The sequence below is a fragment of the Pipistrellus kuhlii genome, unplaced genomic scaffold (genome assembly GCF_014108245.1).
Source record: "Pipistrellus kuhlii isolate mPipKuh1 unplaced genomic scaffold, mPipKuh1.p scaffold_m20_p_4, whole genome shotgun sequence".
NCBI classification, from domain to species: Eukaryota; Metazoa; Chordata; class Mammalia; order Chiroptera; family Vespertilionidae; genus Pipistrellus; species Pipistrellus kuhlii.
The window spans coordinates 80,398,172-80,423,258 of NW_023425540.1; the positions used below are offsets into that span (position 1 = coordinate 80,398,172).

Sequence of the window (25,087 nt, forward strand, 5' to 3'; positions counted from 1 at the left end):
AGATAGTGGTCAGTACATTTTGCTTTTAATGAACTTGTTTTAATGAGCTGTGCAGCGGCTGCCGTGCTGGCCTTGTGGCATTTATGGTGCACAGCTGCTGCGCTGGCCTTGTGGAATTTTCAGTCCATAACAAGGAAAGACAGGTACCACCAACCGCCACAGGTAAGGGCTCAGACCTGCCAACCTGCCGCAGTCCCCGTTTCCCCTCCCTCCTTCCTGCTCCCTCCTTTCTCTTCCGCCGAGCGGTCCAGCGCGCTCGCTGATTGTTGGGGTTTCAGGACAGTCCCCGCCCACCCAGTCGCGTCAACTGAGAGGGGCGGGGCCAGGCTCGGCGAGAGCGGCGCATTGATTGGCTACAGACCATGCCGCGGCGGGGCGGGGCCGCGCCCCTGGCGGCCGTTAAAAATGGCGACTGTCACCGAGCTGAAGGCTGGTGAGTGCGCGTCGGGAGCTTTCCTGGTGGCATGCAGCCGGTCCGCAGCCGGTGAAGAGGGTGGGTGGAAAGGAGGGCGCGCGGAGAGGAGTCGGCCTTTTCCGGGCGGTCTCCTTGCGTCGCCAGGGCCTGCGCAGCCGGCCGCCGTGGTGGCCGCTGTGGCCGCTGTGCCCAGGACCCCGGAGGGAAGGGGCTGCACGGGGCAGTTTTTTTAAACCCAGAATCTGCAGGTACCTGGGAGGTCTGCAGTCCTGCGCCTTGGACCTCTGGCGCCTTCTTTTTCCGGACCCGCCGTGGCGTGAGCCGTTCACGCGGGGATAACGGTTACAGTCTCCACAGCCATTTCCCTGAGCCATTTCTGCATCCTTACAACCTGGGAGTCGGGGCCCGATTTTCCACCGGACTGGGCGGGGCCTGGCTATTCTGTCTTTTTCAAAGGAAAAAAAAAACCCCACAAAGGCGAGAGTCCTTAACCTGATAATATTTGCACGCCGTTAGTTCTGACGCAGATAGCCAGGCGGGTAGTAGTAATAATAACAGTTACCAGTGATGGAGCCTCACGTGCCAGGCAGGGCCCAGCCTCTGTGTTATGTACTTGGTTCCATTGTGGACAACCCTGTGCCCACTTCATAGATGAGGAAATTGGGGTTCTGGGAGGTGAAATAGCTCGCCCTGAATGATGTAGCCAGAAGGAGGCAGAGTGTGAGAAACAGACAAATGCTGCACCAGAGCTCAGGGCTCAGTCACGGCCTGACCCTGCCCTGCCGCGCTCATGGAACCGGTGCCAGTTTGCAGGGGACGTGCGGATGTCAGAGATTTGGCCGGGAGGGGTTGCACCTCCTGGAGATGAATCAGTCCCCGTTGGGATGAATGTACTTGTGTGGCACATGCCTCGACCGCAAGAACAGCCTTCCCAGAAGTCGCTGAGCCTGCTCCCCAGGAAACACGTCACACACAGCATTGCACACCACTTCAGAGGAGATAGATGCTTAGGGATACACACCAGGTTATGGACCTGCCTCTGAAGAAGGACCGGTTCCTGAATGAATTAAGAAATAAAAAAGGAAAGAGACCAAGAGGCAGAAATAGATCCAAAAGAAAGAAAGAAATAAGTTTGCTGGGTGGAGGCTGTCACTCTGATAGGGGGACAGTCAACACCCACCACAGACAACACAGCGCATTTATTGATTTCCGGGGGAGGTGGGGGGGTTTAAGGTCAAAAGTTTTGGGTGTGCCCAGGTCCTATTCATTCCCTCATTCCTGGGATTTAGCATATCAATACCTGGGTAAGTCAAGATCCTATTTGTTCCTCATTCCAAATCTGTACTGATAAAAGTCTCTGACATTTTGGGAGGCTGTTTGGGGTGGGGTGGGGGGGCGGCCTTGCCAGTCACCTGGGACTCAGCTCACATTAATTTAAAGGTCATCCATGTGCATTCCCAAGGGGCCCTCTACAATTAGGGACAATTTGAAAAAAAAAAAAAAAAAAAAAAAGGTTGTAGACTCCTGCAAGTGATGGTGCCAATTCAGCCATATGCCTTTACTATCCATACTAATATTTATTGCTAAATTTCATTATCACAACTACTGATATTTGTTATAATGACTCTTGTTCATCAAGAAGTTAGATTACATTGAGCATATATATCCTTGATTTCTCAAGATGGCAGTGATAAACTCTGTGTTAGATTTCTAACTAGGCTTAAAATTTCAAAATCCTTTTGTTTTAAGGAATTAATGCACAATTGTCATTAAAAAAACAGACAAAAGAAAATATCCCAAACACAAAACCCACCTTTTCACTTAGAATGAACCATTTCCCAAGAGTTCTGGATAGCAAAGGTTTTTATACAAAAGGCAGGGCACGTTCCTTCTATGGAATGTACTTATAATCTTTAATCATAATTTTTCTGGGCCAGAGGTTTTTAGGGACATGCAGAACCTGTCTGCAGTGATAAATATTTTTTTTAATTTATTTATTTATTTTTACATATTTTATTAAATTTTTTTTTTGCTCCCTTCCCTCCCCCCCATACATCTCCTCTCTCCCCAGAGTTTTGTGTCCATTGGTTGTACTTATATGCATGCATACAAGTCCTTCGGTTGATCTCTTATCTCCTCCAGCTCTTCCTCCCCTCCCTGCAGTTATTTGACAGTCTCTGTCTCTTGGTTCATCAGTTTATAATGATCTTTATCATCCACCAATGAGTGAGGTCATGTGGTGTTTCTCCTTCATTGATTGGCTTATTTCACTCAGCATGATGTTCTCCAAATATTTTAGAAAATATATGAGACACTGGAGGGTAAGTTCAAGTCCTTGTGTGCTGACTAGTTCTTCTCCCCGCCCCTCCTTTTTAAAAATATATTTTATTGATTTTTTTACAGAGAGGAAGGGAGATAGTTAGAAACATCAACTAGCTGCCTCCTGCACGCCCCCTACTGGGGATGTGCCGGAAACCAAGGTACAGGCCCTTGACCGGAATCGAACCTGGGACCTTTCAGTCCCCAGGTGACGTTCTATCCACTGAGCTAAACCAGTTTCGGTTTCGGCTCTATTCCCCCTTTTTTTCTCAACCAGGAATGTGACTTGAATTGGTTTAAATACATTAAAGTAGTGCATCATTGCAACTTGGGAACCTTATTTTTTATTGCAAACATGGCTTGTGATAGCTAATGTGATCATTGTGCAGTTCACCACAGTGTTTAGATTGAAGGCTGTTGTTAGGTCATTTACCTTTTAAACCATTTTCTTTAAAGTAAGCTTAAGAATGACAAAATTTACTCTATAACTGAAGCGTTGATGTTTTATATTTAACAGTTTTAAAGGACACCTTGGAAAAAAGAGGAGTCTTAGGGCATTTAAAAGCGAGAATTCGAGCCGAAGTTTTCAAAGCCCTAGATGATGAAAGTGAACCCCGACCAACATTGTCTCATGAAAACCTTCTTATTAATGAATTAATTCGGGAGTATTTGGAATTCAACAAATATAAGTATACATCGTCTGTCCTCATTGCAGGTAAGAGGTATCGTTAGTCATGTGAGGCAAAATCTGCTTTTTGCCTTCCACCAATTCTAAGTATTTAGCCTGGAAATCTAATTCCATTATAAAACAGTGAGACTAGGACATAAAATCGTCTGAGTGATTAGGACACATAAACCTACTTTTGCCCCACCCTGTACATACTTGAATTCCCTTAAGGTTTTTTGTGTGTTTTTAGCCTTTTTTAGAGAGGGAAGGAATGTTTCAATTGCCTCCGAAACATTTCCTAATCAGGGATCAGACCTGAAACCTGGGTATGTAACCTGACTGGGAATCAAACCCACAACCTTTTGGTGTATGAGAGATGCTCCCACCAGCTGACCCACATTTCAAGGGCTAATTCCCTTAAGGTTTAATCTATGCTTTAAAACTATTTCATGCCTTAAAGTTCTCATTAAAGAAAATAATTCATAAAGTAGATTTTTGGAAGAGAGAATGAATTCAATTACAGATCTTTTATTTAATATTAAGCATGTTTTAACTGAATAAAAACTGATTATTTTTATTGGCTTAAGGAACTTTAATATCAGTATCTCCACTTTCCTCCCTTTTGTTATAGATGTTTGGATAATACCATTAATAATACTCAATAAAGAAGAACATTATGAAAATATCATTAATTACGTGTCTTGGACTTGAGCTTCCCTAGAGTGAAATACAGTGACAGTAGTCAAGTTTCATATTAAATACCTTGGCTTTTTTTTTTTTTTTTAAATATATTTTATTGATTTTTTACAGAGAGGAAGGGAGAGAGATAGAGAGCCAGAAACGTCGATGAGAGAGAAACATCGATCAGCCGCCTCCTGCACATCCCCTTCCGGGGATGTGCCCGCAGTGAATGTACATGCCCTTGACCGGATTCGAACCCAGGACCTTTCAGTCCGCAGACTGACGCTCAACCACTGAGCCAAACTGGTTTCGGCTACCTTGGCTTTTTTAAAAAATTGAAATATTTGCAACGTATGATATTCAACTTCTTTTCCTACCCCTCTTGTTATCTCTGACCTCTTGTTATCTCTGCCTATCATTTGCCTTTTCCAGAATGTCCTATAAATAGAACCATATAGGATGTAGACTTTGGAGTTGGCTTCCTTTCATAGCACAATACTGTCGACTTTTTTTTATTTTCCTGAATAGCATGCCATTGTGTCAGTTGATAGACATTTGGCAATTATGAATCTAGCTGTCATAAACATTCACAAAAGGTTTTTGTGTGAACATAGGTTTTAGTCTCTCCTAGATAAAGAGGTAAGAGTGGAATTGCTGGGTTATGTGTTGTAAGTATATGTTTACCTGGATAAGAAACTGCTCAACTATTGATAGTGCCTGTACCATTTTTGCTCTTCTACTAATAAAGTATGAGGTTTTCAGTTGCCCTATATCCTTGCCAGCATTTAATATTTGGGTTAATTTTATTCTTAGAATTATTGCCACCAAATGGATATTGGTACTGTCATGTGTTGAATTCACAAAAACAGACTGCTGAAGCCTAGTATTGCAGAAACAGTATTTCCCTAACCAAAAATTACACTTGATCTTAGCCAAAAGGCCGAGAAGCGATCCTAACCAAAAATTAGATTTAAAATGAGTTTAGATGAAATCACCCATATTAAGCTATATATTTAACAAAATAAATTGAAAGTCATAAAAGCATAAGTTGGATCTGCCATCATTATTTTCCAAAATCTGAAAAATGTGTATATCTGGTAAGTATGTATCAAAATCATGTTTACTTTTTAGATCGATAAAGACTCAGCGTTTTCATAATTTTTTCCCCCTAGAATCTGGTCAACCTGTAGTTCCACTGGACCGGCAATTTCTCATCCGAGAACTAAATGCATTTGAAGAATCAAAGGATAACACAATGTAAGAACCTATTTTTAAAGTAAACTTTCAGATATTGTTGTATTAGAGTCACAATCTCATAGTGGTGGTTTTATTTCATTTTAATCCAACAGGTATTTATTTGGATCTAGTGTTTGTCTAGCACTGCACCAAATCCAAGGTAGGCAGCAATAAATGGGTCAGAGGAGGCCTCTGCTCTCTGGAGCTGAAATCCCCGTGGTTTCAGAGGACTGGATAGCCCCACCCCTTTCTAAGGGGCACTCCTCTTGGTTTCTTTTTTTTTAATATATTTTTTTATTGATTTTTTACAGAGAGGAAGGGAGAGAGATAGAGAGCTAGAAATGTCGATGAGAGAGAAACATCGACCAGCTGCCTCTTGCACACCCACCCATTGGGGATGTGCCTGCAACTCGGGTACATGCCCTTGACCGGAATCGAACCCGGGACTCTTCAGTCTGCAGACCGACGCTCTACCACTGAGCCAAACCGGTTTCGGCTCCTCTTGGCTTCTTGATCCATCTTTTTTCCTTCTGTTGCTTTTGCTCTATCAATCATTTTCTTCTTCAGATTTAACTTGCCATCCCCATAGCTTCCTTCATTTCAATTTAGTTACGTACTCAGATTTCCCCTCTCCAAAAAAAGAGAACTGTCAATGTCCAAACCCAAGCTACTGTTCAATCTCCATTTTACCACTTAACTTAGTGAAATAGCAATCTTCTGCTTTTTAGTATCCACTCTGTGGTCTTCCTTGCATCTTAAATTCTCCCCACACCATTTACGAAAAACTATGCTCTTAAAAAGAAGAACAACCACTTTCTACTAATTTCTTAGTTATCTTCTTACTTCAGTGGTAACATTTTCCAGAGGATCCATAAATGTTCAAAAAAAGAAAAAAAAAAAAAAAAAAACCATACTACTATAGGCACCTGGGAACATAGCTCAAAGCAGTTTTTTCCTAGCAAGGAATTGCTCTAAAGTAGGGGTGTCGAACTCAATCAGAGAAGGGGCCAAAATCTAAAATCCAGCCTAAATCGAGGGCCGAATGGTTTACTGAACAGTCATAAACTGCCATTGTGATGGAAACGCAGCGGAGTGCAGTGATGACAGCGCGGTGCGGGCCACATTGCAAGGCCTGGCGGGACGGATTTGGCCCGCGGGCCTTGTGTTTGACACATGTGCTCTAAAGTCTTATGCTATGTTTTCTCTTTCAAAAAATACATTGAATTTTTTTCATCTTACTTGATGGTGGAATTATTTTGCCATAAAAATATTTTAAATGGCATACCAATTAAAATGAACTCTTCCACAAATCTTTGTATGAAATGGTTCCAGGATCATTTGCCACTTTTATCCTGTAGTTTGTACAAAGTCACTCCTTGAGTTTCTGCAGTCTTTACTAATAATAATTTCACTCTTCCTTAAGACATTTTTTTGTCATAAGATGTTTTGTCTTTTGTGACCCTTTACTGTCTTGATTTTTCCTGCCTCCCTAATGGTGTTATCAGTGTCTTTATTGGTTCCTTTGGGGTTCCTTTCAGGCGTCTTCAAACTACGGCCCGCGGGCCACATGCGGCCCGCAGAGGAGTCTGATCCGGCCCGCCAGGTTTTTTGGGCAGTGAGCGCAGCCGAGGTGTTACAGTAGGAATTAGTAGTTCATATAGTCCGGCCCTCCAGCTCTCTGAGGGACCGTGATCTGGCCCCCACTTTAAAAAGTTTGAGGACCCCTGCTTTAAATCGTGGGCACTCCCCAAGTTTTGTCCTTTTCTTCTTGTCCTGCTGCCCACTTTTCTAAGTATTCTTTTAAAAATATATATATTTTTATTGATTTCAGGTAGGAAGGGAGAGAGATGGAAACATCACTGATGAGAGCTAATCATTGACTGGCTGCCTCCTGCATGCCCCCTACTGGGGATTGAGCCTGCAACCCAGACACATGCCCTTGGCCAGAATTGAACCCGGGACCTTTCAGTCCACAGGCTGATGTTCTATCCACTGAGCAAAACCAGCTAGGGCTTTCTAAGTATTCTTGAGTCTTTAATGATATCTCCATGCTGATGACTCACACAATGAAGGCGCAACGCTATAATAACCTAGTCTCTAAAGTTGCAGAGTGCTGTTATTTAAAAAATATATTTTATTGATTTTTTACAGAGAGGAAGAGAGAGGGACGGAGAGTTAGAAACATCGATGAGAGAGAATCATTGATCAGCTGCCTCTTGCACACCCCCTACTGGGGACGTGCCCACAACCAAGGTGCATGCTCTTGACCAGAATCGAACCTGGGACCTTTCAGTCTTCAATTCGACGCTCTATCCACTGAACCAAACCGGTTTCGGACAGAGTGCTGTTACTTAAACGAGCTTGATTCATTACAAGTGAGTTTAGCCCACACTCAAGGGGAGGGCAGTTAGGCATGTCATAATTTAAATCATCACACCTATTAATAAGTAAGTAAATATCTGAAAAAACTCAATCCATTAAATTTTGTTTTCAATGATGAGATTAGAAATGAAGGAAAACATTTATTGTACCTCTATTGTCAGCAGGGCAGCTTCTTTTTGTGCAAGAGCAGGAATATAAATCCCAGGCAGCATATTGAAAAGAGTTTGTGACTTGGAGTTTAGGTAAAAAGTTCGTTTACTTACTAGCTGAGGGATTTCTAGCAAATTAATTTTGAGCTGTGGTTTTCTCATTAGTTGGAGATGATGATTATGACATCACAAGGTGAGGGTAAACTGAAAAGAGGCAGAAATGTTTTGTAAACTAAAGTAGCTTTTTAAATATTAATTCTTACCCAACTCCCATGTAGCTGACATTTACATATCATTTAATATGTGCCAGGCACATTTTTAAACACCTGACATTTATTAACTCATTTGGTCCATAATAATCCTATAAGAAGGAAGGGTTTAACTTACCCTCATTTACAGAGAAAGAAACATTTATGAGACTGGGACATTAAGAATATCTATGCCCAACCGGTGTAACTTAGTGGTTGAGCATCAGCCTATGAACCAGAAAGTAACAGTTTGATTCCCAGTCAGGCACATGCCTGGATTTTGAGCTCAGTCCCCAGTAGGGGTTGTGCAGGAGGCAGCCAATCGACAATTCTCTCTCATCATTGATGTATCTATCTATCTATCTATCTATCTATCTATCTATCTATCCCTCTTCCTTCTTCTCTGAAATCAATTTTTAAAAAATCTTTCTGAGATCAGATGGCAAAGGCAGCATGTCTCTTGGGACATAAGACCTTCTCTCGGCAAGGATTATTAATGCAAGAAGAGTTTATTGAATAACTGTTGTGTATTAGTGATTATTAGGTACTGAAAAATTTTATACTGGATTTTGGAGCTTAAAAGCCGAATTCCTCCTCTGTATTGATTGAAATTGTATTTCAGTTTAGATGCGATTTAAGGTGTTAACATTTTCTCCCTGGGTTTTAAAATCATCTTTAGAGTAAAATAGCACTTTTCAACTTAAAAAGCATAAACAGTTTACAATTTGTATAATAACCATGCAACCTTATTTTATAAGCCTAGTGAATTACTTGGCTATTTTAGTGTCAGAGGCTACCTTTTAAAGCATAGTTTTAAGTTTTTCCTTTTCGTGCAAATTTAATTGATTTTGGTTTTCTTCCTCTATAGACCTCTTTTATATGGGATTTTAGCTCACTTTTTGCATGGAACTAAGGATGGCATCCAACATACATTTCTGAAAGGATCTTCACTTCAGCCTCTAAACCCAAATCCTGGTGGACAACCTAGTGGAAGAGAACAAATGGGTATGAGTTTTCGGAAATTTATCATTTAGCTGTTAGCAAGGATATTTCCTTCTTATATATTTTTATCTTTGGAATAGATTTTTCCAAGCTTTTGAGCCATAGTTTAATTCCACTTAGATCTACTATAGTTTTAACCCATGTTGTTTATCCTCCAAAAAAACCAAAAAGCTTTTTTGGAAAGAGAATCTTGGGAGAAGGCGGGTGAATGACTGGACAAAGTTTTTACGTATAATTTCTCTATAGAAGTATTGAAAAACCTGAATTTCATATAAATTTGTACTTTCTGGAGCAGCTTAGTTCTTAGCATACTGAATAAATAGCTCTCTATAGAATCATCACTGTTTTCCCCCTAAGACTAAAAAGAGGGGAAAATGTTGAATACAGATAGAGAAGTCACAGGTTTATATGTCCTTTGCATTTTCAGGATACCTTTTGTGGTACAGTGGCAGGTATCTACAAATAAAATCTTAGGAGAAAGAATATATTTCTTTGAGAATGCAATGAGCTTGTTTTTTATTATTTAAATCAGCAGTAGGACCTCAATTTGGTAATCTGAACTAAATGGTTTAGAGCTCACTGTCTTATTGTGAGAGAGAGTTGATCTCTATTTTTATTATTTATTTATTTATCTATTTATTTTAATATATTTTTTAATTAATTTTTTACAGAGAGGAAGAGAGAGGGATAGAAAGTTAGAAACATCGATGAGAGAGAATCATCGACCAGCTGCCTCTTGCACATCTCCTACTGGGGATGTGCCCGCAACCAATGTTCATGCTTTTGACTGGAATCGAACCCGGGACCTTTCAGTCCGCAGGCCGATGCTCTATCCACTGAGCCAAACCAGTTTCAGCTTGATCTCTACTTTTAAAAAGGTCAGGTGGGCCTGGCCAGTGCTGTTTAGTGGTTGAGTGTCAACCCATGAATAAGGAGGTCACAGTTCTATTCCTGGTCAGGTCACATGCCTGGGTTTGGGCTCAATTCCTACCCTGTTTCCCTGAAAATAAGACAGTGTCTTATATTAATTTTTTTCTCAAAGTTGCGCTAGGTCTTATTTTCAGGGGATGTCTTATTTTCGGGAAACACTGTAGTAGGGGGCATGCAAGCAGCAGCCAATCAATAATACTCTCTTATCATGAATGTTTCTATCTCTCTCTTTCCCTATCTTCTTCTCTCTAAAACCAATACAAAATTTAAAAATAAGTTTAAAAAAACAAAGGTCAGATGGGTTTCAGACAGCTGATTATCAAGATCAAAGTCTTGACCAATCACCGGAAGTCAGTTCTGCAGTCAGTGTTGTGGGCACTTCAGTGACCCAGCACTGACTGCCGAGGGGGCTGCGATCAGGCCTGGAGAGAAAAGCAGGGTCTGATTGCAGTCCCCGTGGCAGTCAGTGCTGGGTTGGCGTGGTGGAAGTCAGTCCTGCAGTCAATGAACATAGGGTCAATTAATAACTTTGAGAGGGTTGAGAATATAAAGTACAGTGTAGAACAATTACTTATATTATGTCACATAAAACTCTTTTCAACTAAGATTTTTTCCTTAAAATGTATCTTTATTGTTGCAAGTATTAAAGATGTCCCTTTGTTTTTGTTTTTATTTTTTCCCATTGATCTCCTACACCCTGCCCCCAGCCCTTCCAGGCCTTCGCCAGACTATTGTCTGTGCCCATGGGCTATTCCTATCCAATACATAAAAATCTAGAAAGATTTAGAGAAAATAAAAGGAAATATATGCCAGGTAAATATTGAACAGAAGAGCTGAAGTTGCTGCATGAATACTGGATACAGGCTTGAAGCCAAAACACAACTCATGAGATAAAGTTAGTCATTGTAACATAACAAAAGATTCCTTTCACTAAAGAAATAAGATGGTTCCCAATACTTACACACATAATAGAACAGTGTGTGGGTTCAGAATGAGCCTCACCAGGATGTGTCTCAGTGGTATGCAGATTTTTGAGCTAAGTGCAATTTTAGCTTCAGGTTCAACTGAAAATCATGCCCCTCCCTTTAACTACCTAAAAAAAATTGAATTAGAGGTCTTACCCATAATTAGACATTATCCTATATAATAAAAGGCTAATATGCAAATCAACCAAACAGCAGAATGACTGTTTGCTATGACACGCACTGACCACCAGGGGAAAGATCTCAATGCAGAAGCTGTCCCATGGTGGTCAGTATGCTCCCAAGGGGGAATGCCACTCAGCCAGAAGCCTGGCTCATGGCTGGCTAGCACAGCAGCAGTGGTGGGAGCCTCTCCTCCCTCTGTGGCAGCACTAAGGATGTCCAACTGTTGGACTGTGAGAGAGTGCAGTCTTGGCTGAGGGGCCTCCTCCCTCCGAGTGCACAAATTCCGTGCACCGGGCCTCTAGTATATATATAAAACCCTAAGCAATGGTCAACCGATCGATCATTTGACTGGTCACTTTGACATGCACTGACCACCAGGAGGCAGTTCCTGCTTTGAGCAACTGCTCCCTGGTGGTGAGTGTGTTCCCACAACAGGAGCAACACTCAGCTGACCAATGGGCACCAGACGCTGGGCTCACGACTACAGCCTTTCCCGCCTTTCCGCAGTGCTACCTACCACAGTGGTAGGCACAGCAGGGCCAGGCTGAGCAGGAGCAGCACAGCACCTGGCGCTGGGGTTCAGGCTCCTCCCTGGCAGGCTGCCTGCCCCTTACATCTCATACCAGCAGTCCAAATCCCCTGAGGGGTGCCAGGCTGAGGGACCCCACATGAATCCGTGTACCAGGCCCCTAGAGTTAAATATTAGCTAAAGATGTGAAAGCTGGTGGCCTTTTGAGGCTATTTCTGACTTTACTAGGACTTATTTTTCTATATATCTTAGATTTCTGAGCTTATAGAACACTGGAAAATAAATTATTCCCAGCTACTTATTTACATTAGAGAAAACTAAGAGTTTTATGAGCTCATAAGAGTTCATTTATGCCTATAGCTGATCATTTTTAGCAGCATCAGCATTTTTAGAAAAATATTTTTTATTGATTTTCCACAGAGAGGAAAGGAGAGAGAGAGCTAGAAACGTCAATGAGAGAGAAACATCGACCAGCTGCCTCTTGCACACCCCCTACTGGGGGTGTGCCTGCAACCAATGTACATGCCCTTGACCGAAATTGAACCTGGGACCTTTCAGTCCGCAGACCGACGCTCTATCCATTGAGCCAAACCGGTTCGGCAGCATCAGCATTTCTGATTGGCATTCCTGTACACGTTATCATTTAAAGAACATGGGGTTTTCCTAGTTCCCTTTTTAGGGATTGAATAAGAACTGCTTTTTAGCAGGTACTTCAAAACAAAACACAAGCACATGAGTAAATCTCTAAACATTCAAATAATATAATGTAACATGCCCTTTAATCTCTTCCCTCCTGCTTCTCCCTAACTCCCCAATTACCCTCCCTTCTATAGAAGTTAACTCCATTACTTGGTGGGTATCCTTCAGGACTCATTTCTGTGAATTCAGGTACTGATATGCACTCAAATTGGAACAATACAGAGAGGAGTAGCATGGCTCCTGTGCAAAGATGACACTCAAATTCGTGGAACGCTAACATATTTTTGTTATCCTTTAGATATGAGGGAGAAATAAAGGCTTTTCCAGACAGACACAGCTGAGGGAGTTTATCACCACAAGACCTGCATGACAAGAAATGAAAGGAGTTCTTTCTTCTACATGAAACAAAAAGATAGAAGTATACAAAACTTTGAGTAAGATGACAAACAGAAGCAGGAAATTGCAACTCTATTTCAGAATAGGGTATTAAACACTTAATTATAACATAAAGGTTAAAGGGGAAAGGCATTATTTTAAAAAGCCCTTTGTGCTCTGTAGTTTCCCTGACTGCTCTGGGATTCCAGTGGCAAGTTCTCTCTGTTCCAGACCTCCCTCCTTGGGTTGTATATAAAAACAAGGTTACTAACAGTTAATATGAGAATTTTGCACACCTTCCAAATTATCAGCATCAAAGAAAAACAGATACTGGATAGAAAATCTGCAGGAATAGGCAAGGAATTGATATCATGTGTCTGGGAGGAGTTATGTGGTTAGAGACAGGACTGAAGAAATTCACATCTGTAACCCTTTTATCTTCCTTTTGAAATTTGAACCATGCATTACCACATTAGTATTTAAAAAAACAATTAAACTTTAGAATACAGGAGTGGGCAAAAGTAGGTCAGTATTCTGTGCCAAAGTGTGTTTGAGTATAACAAGTAAACTACAAGAATGTGTGAATGATGAAGGCTGGCAATTTAAGCACCTACAAGATTGTTCCTAAGTGCACTGTACCATCATACATTCTTTTGAGTGAAGAAAGCTATGCAATAATCATAACTTGCATGCCTTTTTCCATATGAACATGTAAACCTACTTTTGCCAATCCCTATATGCACTATCACTATACATATTATTCTGTAATTTGCATTTTTTGTCAATATATGTAGATCTATTTCCCCTTCATTTTTAACTTTTCGTAGTATTCCATAGTGTGGTTAATCACTCTTTACTGATGTACTTTTACTGTTTTTTATTTTTTGCTTTTACAGTATTACAGTGTAGCATTACTTCTTTCTTCACACGGGCATTTCTCATCTGAATGCCTAGAAGTAGAATTGCTGGTTCAAGGCATGTGCGCATTAAAAAATAGTCTAATTTTCTAATTTTTCCCCCCCAAAAACGCTTTAACAGTTTATGCTCACCAAGTATAAGTACCAATACTGGTTTCTCAGTTTCATTGTTACCAGTGGATATTACACACATTAACACTTGTTAACACAGCAAACCTATTTATATTTTCAGTCTAATAAGGAAAAATAGCCTCTTGAGAAATAACTTTTGTGATTTGTAAGCTTTTTATAATCATTCTCTTTAATATGGCTAATGACTAATAAGAAAGTTACAAGTAGTAGAGTATTTCTTACCTCAGTTCTCCTGAGATGAAGGTCATGGATTAACTACTGGTAGCATATACACAGTGGTTAGGGTGGGCTGGGAGGGGTCCTTTCTGTATAAAATGCCAGAGACCCAGAGAATAAAGTTCTAGTCAGTGAAGCTTTGGTGCTTATTCTGTGGAAAGCTCTGTGGAAGGGTCAGAAATGAGGATGACTGCAGAACCAATAGGATAATTATTTTTCTTGATCATAAAAATTTTTCTTGGCCTCTTTATGTAATGACCTCTCTCTTGCTCTTCTTCCCTCTCAAATTAATTAAAAACAAAAAGCACCCACAATATTGATTATGTTCTAATAACATATCTAAGCATTCCATTTATTTTCTCAGCTCTAGCTTACTGTTTAAAGAATACATGTTTCATTTTACAACATGGACAAGATTATGAAGATGTTAAAATACTTAATCTTTTTTTTAATACTTATTCTTTAATAAAATATATTTTATTGATTTTGTACAGAGAGGAAGGGAGAGAGATAGAGAGTTAGAAACATCGATGAGAGAGAGTCATCGATCAGCTGGCTCTTGCACACCTCCTACTGGGGATATGCCCGCCACCAAGGTACATGCCCTTGACCGGAATCGAACCCGGGACCCTTCAGTCCCCAAGCCAACGCTCTATCCACTGAGCCAAACCAGTTAGGGCAGATATTGAGTTTTTTAGGTTCTTTTAACCTAGAACATATCTGCCCTCTCCTTTTCTCTACTGCCCTCCCCCCCCCCCCCCCCCGCCCCCTATGACAAAAGAAACTGAGCAGTGACTGGGGCCTCTTCACGGTGGCGGGAGCACAGGGGGTGGTCACAGAGGCTCTGGCTCCTCTGGACTCTCATGGAACTTGATTGTTTTGGTTTTGGCTGAAGAACTTTTCTACAAGTTCTTGGATAGTTTTCTGATATGCGTAGGAAAATGTAACTTGTGCTAGTTTTCTTCTTGTCACAAGAGAGTGCAGCTGGGAGACATTTCTATTTAAAGAAAGGTTTTTCTTTTTGATTGAAGAGCTTTAACGTCCCTCAAAATGCTAAACACCCTGGCCTTTCTTGTGAATTCTGTTCCTTACATAGAAGAGAAATTTGTAGCTACTTACCAATGGGTTTACTCCAGGGATTGTTACTCTATTCACTTTTTTAAATAGTTAAGAAGCTTTTTGAATAATTAGAGCTTCTAGTACAAACCATTTCTGATTTTTTTCAGTAGTGTTTAAAACGTTGTATTTTGTTTCTTTCATTGTCCTAAGCTGTCCTAAGAGCACAACTTTAAACATGTAACTCACTGAAATATATGTAGCTGTGTCTGTCTACAGCCTATTTTAACTTGAGATAAGCATTGACACTCATTTCTATTAATTTCAGATGACCACCTAAGAAAAGAGAAGGGGAAAAATACTAATATTGAAGATCTTCATATTTCTCAAAACGTGAAGAGATGACATTTCCATTTGGGCATCTTTTATCTTAAAGTTGTATGTATTAAATCACTTATTTATTTTCACATTGCCAAAATGCATCACTAATATTTGTACTTTGTAGAAATTTGAGTGTCTGCAAAAATACTTAGTCTTTCATGCTTTACTGCATTTGTGAATAAAAGTTAACTGTCATCAAGGCTATTGGATTTGACTTGAAAGAAAATGTATTGTTTTTAGGAAATATTTTAAAGGGTCTTAGATGTGAGAAAGGAAAGGGAAAAATGAATGTTAGTACCCTATACATTCTTCTAAAAAAAAAACAACAGGTCTTTATAGTCATATCATCTGCTTGTTAGCATGATACATTAATTACATTTCCTTCAGGCTAGAAGTATGTGGGTTAATAGAAAATTTAAGAAAAGAGCACTAAAGTCAAGAAAAAATCTTTTTTATAAAATTTGATTTTTTTGATTAGCTATTTTTCAGATAGCCATTTATAATTAGATTAAAATATCTGAATTACTACCTAAAATTAAACTTTTAAACTAGGTAACAATGTACTTTTTCTTTCCTTAGATCATTTTGGCTTCTACTGGAAGATTTAATTAAAATCTAAAGGGGGAACTAATTCTTTTAATTTTGCTGTTAGTAAAACAAAGAGTTTATTTGATTACACGAAGAATGTGGAATCAGCATGAAGAGACAGGCTTTAGGAGAAAACCAGAAAGTACCTTTTAAAAGATGGCATTGTCTAACCTCCATGTGGCCTTCAGTTGTGCAATTTTAAGAAGAGTTATGAAAGGGCCAACCCCTAATTATTTGGGCTCTGAAAGTCTTATTAAATGTCAATTTTTATTCTTTGGATAGAAAAACAGTAAGAGCTATCCTAGTGCTATCTCTAAAATGCTGCTTTGATATTTATTAAGATATTTTTATAATGTGAGTCTACAGATTGATTCACTGAAATCTGTTACAGTAGACAGCACCTGACTGGCAAAGTCATTGGTATATTCAGAGCACAACTGCATTGGTGCTGTATACTGACAGCATTTAGCTTAAACATCTTCCATAGGGAAAGTGATGAGGGCTTAATTGGCAAAATTGGCCTTTGGAAATTATTGAAAGTAGATAATATATTTGGTATTAGTGTTTAGTTCTTACTAGGAATTTTTATCTGAATACAGAAAATTATTAAAAGAATCTCATTAAACCATACTTTTACAAGTCAAAGGATTTTAAGAATCCCTATTGGTGGCCTAAAGTCACATATATAGATGTAGAAATATAAGAGTTCATTTCAATTTTTTAAAAATATGTTTTTATTGATTTTTTAAAAGAGAAGGAAGAGGGAGACAAGAAACATCGATGAGAGAGAGACATCTATCAGCTGCCTTCTGCACACCCTACTGAGGATTGAGCCTCCATCCTGGGCATGTGCCCTGATCGGAAATATGACCTGGTTCATAGGTCAACAACGCTCAATCCACTGAGACCACCAGCCTGGCTCATTTCCATTTTTTAAGTGAAATCTGTAGTATCTGATTATAATTGTGAATTCTAATCTATGTGGGACTATAAATATCTGAATTTTTCTCAGAGGATTTGGTTTACATACAAAGAGACACTAAGTTTACCTCAGGAATTGCAATCATCATGCAGCACTATATTAAGAAAAAATGCTGGAGTTTAGCATTTTAGATACTGATGTAAATTTATCAAAATAGAAGCTAAATGGAATTGTCACATGTTGTTCATTGTCTATTTATATGCATTATTCTGTAACTTGTTTGTACCTAGGGAACTTTTATACTTCGATGTATCATTTAATAAAAAAACAACAACATTAAACAACTCACATTTGTGCAGAGGATGTTTGTGTGACTTTTCTGTCACCAGAGATGTAGCTCAGAATCTGGCGAAGGCTCTCCAGGCCTTCCTTTGGAATCTCCAGCAACCTGGTTGTTAGCAGGTGCAGGGCAAGGTTGACGGTGTACGTGTTCTTGGCACCAGCCTTCTCACCTTGAAATAATACCTCTTCATAGAGGGGCAGTGGTGGGACGACAAACCAGTATTACATGAAATGAGTGTTATTTAAGAAGAAGAAAAGATTAAAAATATGAACAATAAAATCTCAATAAATACATATCTATCAGCAATTGAATCTACAAATAAAATGAACAAGCAGAACAGACGCATAAATATAGAGAACTTTTTGTTGGTTACCAGGAGGGAGGGAGGGGGACTGGACAAAAAAGGTGAAGGGATTAAGTAGTACATATTGGTTGTTACAGAGTAGTCACGGGATATTAAGAACAGCATAGGGAATATGTATATAGTCAATAATCTGATAACTTGGGTTTACAGGTAGAGAAACCCAGGGTGTGGTGCTGGATGAGTATGAGATTTATTGGGATGATCACATATTGTTAGGTAATATCTGGTCACTGGGGTGTACAAAAATATTAATAAATACAAATAAATAAAATTTCAGCAAATGGCAGGGCCATATATGATTTTGTTTAGTATTACATCTTTATGTTTGGAAAAGAAAAACACACCTATTTTCAAAATATTATGAGATTTTATGATTACCCACAAAGGAGGATCTTGAGCTAAGAAAAATCTGCTCTAGAAATTTCTGTACTCAGGATTTTTAACACTGTCAAATAATTTATAATCTAGTAGTTTAAAAAGATAAATGGGCTGAGACATTTAAATAAAGGAAAGACAAATATAAATACAGAGGACCCATCAAATTGTTCTCATAAATTCATAAACTGAATTAATATCATTGTTGGGGGTTCCCATGGGATTGTTGGGAGCTGTTATCTTCCAGAAATGCAGGAAAAATGTTGGATTTACACAAAAATAGTATGAGATTGGGACTAAAGAGGGATGTAGGAAAAGGGGAAATTTAGAACTTGGGCAATCAAAGCAGGAGCCGAGTGGCTTTTGAAGATGATAAATTTAAGCTTAGCGTATATGTTTGCATAGAATAAACTAATAGGTTTATAATTATGTGCAAGAACACATTTGTATATGATTCACATGCCTGTATGATTATGTAAAATCTGATGTGTTCTTTTAACCTAAAGCCAAATGTACATGATGGATTAATATTTGTGAGACTATGCCTTTAAAGGCATTTGGGACAATGCTTCCCAGCCACTTGGTATTTTATTTTTGTATTAACTTTTCAAGGATTGCATGTCCTTCTTTAACTTATTTTTAAAATGAAAGAGGTAAAACTACCTTTTTTTTTTTTAACACTTTTTTAGATTCACAGCAAAATTGAAAGGAAGATATAGATTTCCCATATAGCTGGGTCCCCCTGACACCCTCCCCCACAAACATGTATAGCTTTCCCCATCAACATCCTCTACCAGAATGATATATTTCTTAAAATTATCAACCTACATTGACACATCATTATTACCCAAAGTCTATAGTTTACATCAGTGTTCACTGGTGGTGGTGTACATTTTATGGGTTTGAGCAAATGTATAATGGCATGTACAATCCACTATTAGGAGTAATTTCATTGCCCTAAAAATCTCTTCGTTCTGTCTATTCATCCTTCCTTTCCCTCCAACCCTTGACAACCACTGATCTTTTTATGATCTCCATAGTTTTGCTTTTTCTAAAATGTCATATGTTTGGAATCATAGAATATGGAGCCTTTTTGGACTGGCTTCTTTCACATAATCCTATGAATTTAAGATCCCTCCATATCTTTCCATGGTTTGCTAGCTCATTTATTGTTAGTGCCAAATGATATGCCATCATCTGAACATACCACAGTTTATCCACCCACCTACTGAAGAACATCTTTTTAAAATATATATATATTTTATTGATTTTTTACAGAGAGGAAGGGAGAGGGATAGAGAGTTAGAAACATCAATGAGAGAGAAACATCAACCAGCTGCCTCCTGCATACCCCCTACTGGGGATGTGCCCGCAACCAAGGTACATGCCCTTGACTAGAATCGAACCTGGAACCTTTCATTCCGCAGGCCGATGCTCTGTCCTCTGAGCCAAACCAATTCCGGCCTGAAGGACATCTTGATTGTTTTCAAGTTTGGACAATTATGAAGAAAGCTGCTGTTAACCTCTGTGTGCAGGTTTTAGTATGGACGTACGTTTCCAACATTGGATAAATTCTAAGGAACATATTGAAGGTAATTTGCTGGGTCCTATGGTAATACTATCTTGAGTTTTGTAAAAAACTATAAAACTACTTTTATAGAGGATCTGGAGTTACTAGGATACCACATTGGAAATTGGCGAGGAAGGAAAGAGCATTGCAGGTTACTGTGTGAGGTAGCCTTGTACCTGGAGAGGCATGAGGGCTGTCATGGGTGAAACAAGTGCTTTTGTGCAAGAGAGGTGCTGAACAGTTCTCTTGGTGAGGAATGAGGCCCCTTTATTCACAACGAGGCAGAGTTGTGTGTAGATCTTGAGCTGGATGACTTGAGTGCTGATACACTTTTAAATGATTACATTGTGAAGCACATGCAGGAGTAAATTGTGCTTGGATCCAATCTTTGAAAATATTAAAAACTAGCCCTGGCCTGTTTGGCTCAGTGGATAGAGCATTGGCTTGCCGGACTCAAGGATCCCGGGTTTGATTCCAATCAAGGGCACATAGCCTGGTTGCAGACTCAGTCCCTAGTAGGGGGCGTGCAGGAGGCAGCTGATCAATGATTCCCTCTCATCATTGATGTTTCTCTCGCTCTCCCTTTCCCTTCCTCTCTGAAATCAATAAAAAATATATATATATATAAAAAGAAAATATTAAAAACTAGAGGGGATGATACTTTGAAGCTTTTTAAAGCCAGTGGCAAATACAAAACTATTTAGTAAAAGACTCCTAGAGAAAAATTTCTCCTCTGCCATCTTGTTTCATGAGTTCATGGAAAGTCCCATGACATGGCACCTCACAGAAAAGACACGCCAAGGAACCATACTAGACAGTTCTCAGTCGAAATAACATTGTAGAAAAGGTAACTTTTTTTGTTTCCCTCCATCTTTCTTTTTAATATATTGATTTTTTTACAGAGAGGAAGGGAGAGAGATTGAGAGCTAGAAACGTCAATGAGAGAGAAACATCGACCAGCTGCCTCTTGCACACCCCCCACCAGGGATGTGCCCGCAACCAAGGTACATGCCCTTGACCGGAATCGAACCCGGGACCTTTCAGTCTACAGACCGACGCTCTACCACTGAGCCAAACCGGTTTCGGTTGTTTCCCTCAATGTTAAAATAGCTGGATTTTTGAGTTATGAGAGGTAAAATGGAATTATATGATTTAATTATTATTATAAAAATGCACTTTAAAAAAATCCTCACCTGATGATATGTTCATTGATTTTTAGAGAGGAGGCATGGGAGAGAAATACCAATGTGAGAGAGAAACAATGATCAGTTGCCTCCTGTACTGGGGGTGAAACCTGCAACATAAGTATGTGCTCTGACCGGGAATTGAACCCCAAACCCTTTGATGTATGGGACGACGCTCCAACCAACTGTTAGGCCAGGGATAACAATGTACTTTTGAAAATCCAAACATCTGAGCTGCTGCAGTGGGACAGATACTTACTGAGTGACTGCTATGTGCACCTACTGTTCATTTCCCAGAAAACAGCTTCAGAGAGGTTCACTGACCATTCTGAAGTTGCCCGGCTGGTGGTTAGCAGATCATGATTTAAAAACCTCAGACTTGCCAAAACCGGTTTGGCCCAGTGGATAGAGCATCGGCTTGCAGACTGAAAGGCCTTGGGTTCGATTCCGGTCAAGGGCATGTACCTTGGTTGCAGGCACATCCCCAGTAGGGGGTGTGCAAGAGACAGCTGGTTGATGTTTCTCTCTCATCGATGTTTCTAACTCTCTATCCCTCTCTCTTCCTCTCTGTAAAAAAATCAATAAAATATATTTTAAAAAATATTAAAACCTCAGACTTTTGGAGAACATCATGCTGAGTGAAATAAGCCAGTCAATGAAAGAGAAACACCACATGACCTCACTCATTTATGGATAATAAAGAACATTATAAACTGATGAACCAAAAGATAGATATAGAGACAGTAAAGCAACAAGCAGACTGTCAAATTACAGTGGGGAGGGTAGGGAGATCTGGGGAAGATAGATCAACCGAAGGACTTGTATGCATGCATATAAGTACAACCAGTGGACACAAAACTCTGGGGAGGGAGGGCATGTATGGGGGGGGGGGGCAATGGTATAGGTACACAGATAATAATTTAATAAAAATAAATAAATAAAATAAAAATCTAAGACTTTGCATCAGACAAATGGGGTTTGATTTGAATTCCTGCTCCACCTTTAACTAGCTGCCTTAGCTGGTTAAATCACCAAACCTGGTTTTTCAACAGCAAAATAGGAGTGTGGGGGATTTTTAAAAGTACCTTCTTGATAGGGTTGTTATAAAGATTAAGTGAGATAATGCAGTAGAATTCAGTGTTTGGCTACCAATTTCTTTAAGGAATCAAATGCAATCCCTTTGAAATGCCTCTGGGAAAAATGCCACTTCATACCATGAGGCCAGCAAGTTCGATTCTGACAGCCTGCTCTGGATTGTCTTTGCAAACGGAGGGAAGTTCCTCCTTCTTTTCTTCCCTGCTCACAGCATTTCTGTGCTCACGCAGGGACAGTTTCCATTCCTTTTACAGCCTAGACATTAAAAAGCACGTGGGGAAGCAGCCCATTCATCATTTTCTGAAGAACCTCACCCCTCACTTCCCCAGCCAGCTGAATACTTGCCTCTCTGATTTAGGCTCATTTGTGGGCAGGGGGCTGGGCTTGGGTGTTTTGGGGTGAAGACCAGGTGAGCTGGATGCCGGCAGGAGGAGGAAGGGACCAAGAGGGACAGGAAGCCAACACTGCGGGCAGGACAGGCTCCCACTCACTATGACCCCAAGGCCTGGTGCCATTCTACTTGGCTTCAGGTTCGGTGAGAACAATAGCAACTAACAGGAAGCAGTGCACCATGTTCATTTTACCTGGTCATCCCCAGGACTGTTGACAATTAGCCAGGAGCAACTGACGTCCTTCCCATTTTACAGGTAGGGAAACAGACACAGGGTTCAAGTTCCTCGCTGAAGGTCGCAGCTAGAAAAATGGCACTGGCAGGTTCAAACTCAGCTCTTCTGGGCATTTCCCTTTAGAATCAACCTCTATGGAGCCGACTCAGGGCAACGGTGGGCTCTAGTCCCAGGGAGAGCTGCGCCACTCCTCTGGGACCTCAGTTTTCTCACCTGCAAAATGGGGGTATTTATAAAGCCCTCCCCTACCCCCCCCCCCTGACCATTATCTGACCTGTTCAGCTGGGGAGGGTTTTGTGGAATAAGACGGGCCATATGCCAAGCACAGAGCCTCGCAAGGGTCTTCAACTCCTTTAACCCTCTCCCCAATCCCTCTGGCTGGAAGTAGCAGCGACCCGCGTGGGCCTGGGTCTCTGCATCAAGCAGATGGGTCTCCTTCCCACCCCACCAAGGGCTGCCGGGGGCCTCGGAGGTCTTGGGTGTGTTGAGGGATGAGTACCAGGTGAGCCTGAGTGAGAGGATGGGGAAGGGACCAGGAGGGTCTGCGGTGCAGAACTCTCCGCACTCTCCTCTGTGGCCCCTCCCGGCCGCCCCGGAGGAGGCCGAGCGGCACCATATTTAGTCACAGGGGGAGCGGGCAGCCCGGGCTGGTATGCGGGCCGGGAATTCCGCAGGAGGGAGCCCGCGCCTGCCCTTTTTGGGTTGTCTCCCGCCCAGCGCCCCCCGCCCGACCAGCTGGACCGGGGACCTCGGAGGAGTGCGTGCCGAGCAGCGGGGAGCGGGGCGACCGGGCTGCCCGCGGGTCCCCGGCCTGGCGCCCGGCCAGCCCGCAGCCTGGCTTCCTTTTATGGCCTGTGTGCGTGCGTGTGACCGCGGGAGAGAGAGAGAGAGACAGGGGGGACGGGGAGCCAGAGACACAGAGACCTCACAGAGGGAGGGAGACACTCAGGAGAGACAGTGATGCCTCCGGGTGAGAGAGACCCAGAGACAGGGAGACCTGCAGGGGAGACAGGGAGGCATGTGAGGGTCAGTGAGACGGGGATGGACAGAGTGACAGCTCTGTACACAGAGTGACAAAAAAGGCAGAAGACAGAGAGGAAAGTGATGGAGAGAGAGACACAGCTTCAGACCATGAGGGGATGGAGAGAGCAAGGGAGGGGAGAGAGAGAGAAAGAGAGAGAGAGAGAGAGAGAGAGAGAGGGGGGGGGGGGGGTGGGGGAGAGAGAGAGAGACGGGGTTGGTAGAGAAACTAAGGGGGAGGGAGACAGGGAGCAAAATTTTAGGCAAGAATTTGCAAGAATTTCCCGGGAGGGACAGAAGCCTCTGCGAGGGCGGGGCCCCGCCGCGTTCTCTCCGGACCCCGACGTGCACCTTGCAAACCACACCCGTCCCCGCGGCGGACTGAGAGGAGGGAGCTGACTTGCCTGGGGTTACGGATGGAGCACCCCGGGGCCTCCACGGACCACAGTGGGGTTTCTCTTTCTTGCGAGTGGAGGAGGGGATGGCAAGTTGGGAAAAGCAAAAACTTCCCCTTCCCGCACACTTCCCAGCCAATTCATTCCCAGCAGTCCGGGGCTCCTGCCTTGCACTTTGCAAAGTTAAAAAAAAATAAAAAATCCCCCTTTCTACCCTTTAGGCAACACGGCCGGCTCCCTTTGCAGACAGCGGGAGGCGAATAAAGCAGGGAGTGGGGCGGGGACCTATCCACTCGACCCCCCATCCCCTCCCCTCCCCTCCCCTCCGGGGTGGAGAAGCGGTTAGAGACACTTGGGCTGACACTGAATCAGGGAAGCAATTCTCAGTCATCCTCCATAGACCTTGGCCACGCGACCCCTTTCGCTAGGGACCCGGAGTCTGCGTGACGGACCGGGATCCCGGCGTGAGGCCCCTGCTCGAACACTTCAGCGGGCGCCCTTGCTTGGAGCCTCGGCCTTGACCTCTGCGCGTCTGTCCCAGGTGCGCCCGAGAGCCTGGACCAAAAGCCCGCTTCTCCGGCCTGCAGGGGGCGCTGCGCTGCGGAGGGAGCGGCGCGGGACCCTCCCCCACTCCGCCCTCCTGGGCGGCCGCCCCCTTCCCACCCGCCGGCAGCTGCGGGCCTATAAAGAGAGGCGTCCTGGGCGAGCGGGGAGATTTGGACGCCCTGCCTGGGAGGTGTGCCAGATCTGAGCTCTCCATCCCGTCTCTTCTCCGTCAGCCCCCCAGTGGGAGATCTGTAAGTAGTGTGGCCTGGTGTGGGGGAAGGGGGATGCAAGGGTCCTTCAGGGCATCCAGGGGCTGGGGAGCGGTGAGGTGTAGCCTTTGCCCTCCTCTTCAGGACTATGGTGAGAGGGTGGGGGTTCACAATTTTTATTTCTCTCTGCCCATCACCTTAGGTTTCCCCCAAACCGGCAAGGATAAGTAGCACTTGGGAGGTACTTATGAAACACAACAGACCACACGCCTCGGCCCACCTCCAGGGACACTAGAATCTCCAGAAAAACTTAGAAAGTAAAAAAAGGGTCCCAGGTGATTTTTGTTAGGAGGCAAATCTGGGAGATG

The 25,087-nt window shown here is 42.1% G+C and overlaps 2 protein-coding genes, 1 non-coding gene and 1 pseudogene across 9 annotated transcripts in view; 3 read left to right on the forward strand and 1 right to left on the reverse strand.

The window, feature by feature from the left end:
* Nucleotides 1-372: 372 nt before the first annotated feature.
* Nucleotides 373-17,338, forward strand: CEP20 (centrosomal protein 20). 4 transcript variants are annotated; one of them, XR_006739676.1, is made up of 7 exons: nucleotides 373-433; nucleotides 3,252-3,449; nucleotides 5,255-5,339; nucleotides 8,966-9,102; nucleotides 15,430-15,539; nucleotides 16,062-16,129; nucleotides 17,283-17,338. XR_006739676.1 is itself a non-coding variant. In XM_036411388.1 (6 exons), the coding sequence occupies exons 1-5, from the start codon at nucleotides 406-408 to the stop codon at nucleotides 15,504-15,506; spliced, it is 525 nt and encodes a 174-aa protein (XP_036267281.1). In that variant the 5' UTR covers nucleotides 373-405; the 3' UTR covers nucleotides 15,507-15,539; nucleotides 16,062-16,858. The 4 variants fall into 4 exon arrangements, 2 of the variants coding, with proteins under 2 accessions (XP_036267281.1, XP_036267280.1); XR_006739675.1 differs by having other exon boundaries at nucleotides 15,430-16,129; XM_036411388.1 differs by lacking the exon at nucleotides 17,283-17,338 and having other exon boundaries at nucleotides 16,062-16,858.
* On the reverse strand, nucleotides 4,874-5,034 carry LOC118704059 (annotated as a pseudogene).
* LOC118703969 lies at nucleotides 12,590-12,691 on the forward strand. Its single transcript, XR_004983210.1, has one exon. It is a non-coding gene; the product is annotated as a U6 spliceosomal RNA (small nuclear RNA).
* Nucleotides 17,339-24,609: 7,271 nt separating the features above from the next.
* The window catches only part of MYH11 (myosin heavy chain 11), a 123,716-nt gene continuing 123,238 nt past the window's right edge, over nucleotides 24,610-25,087 (forward strand). For all 4 annotated transcript variants that reach the window (XM_036411368.2, XM_036411369.2, XM_036411370.2 and 1 more), the window contains exon 1: nucleotides 24,610-24,761. The gene's annotated coding sequence lies outside the window, so the exon portion shown is untranslated. The remainder of the gene's footprint in view (nucleotides 24,762-25,087) is intronic.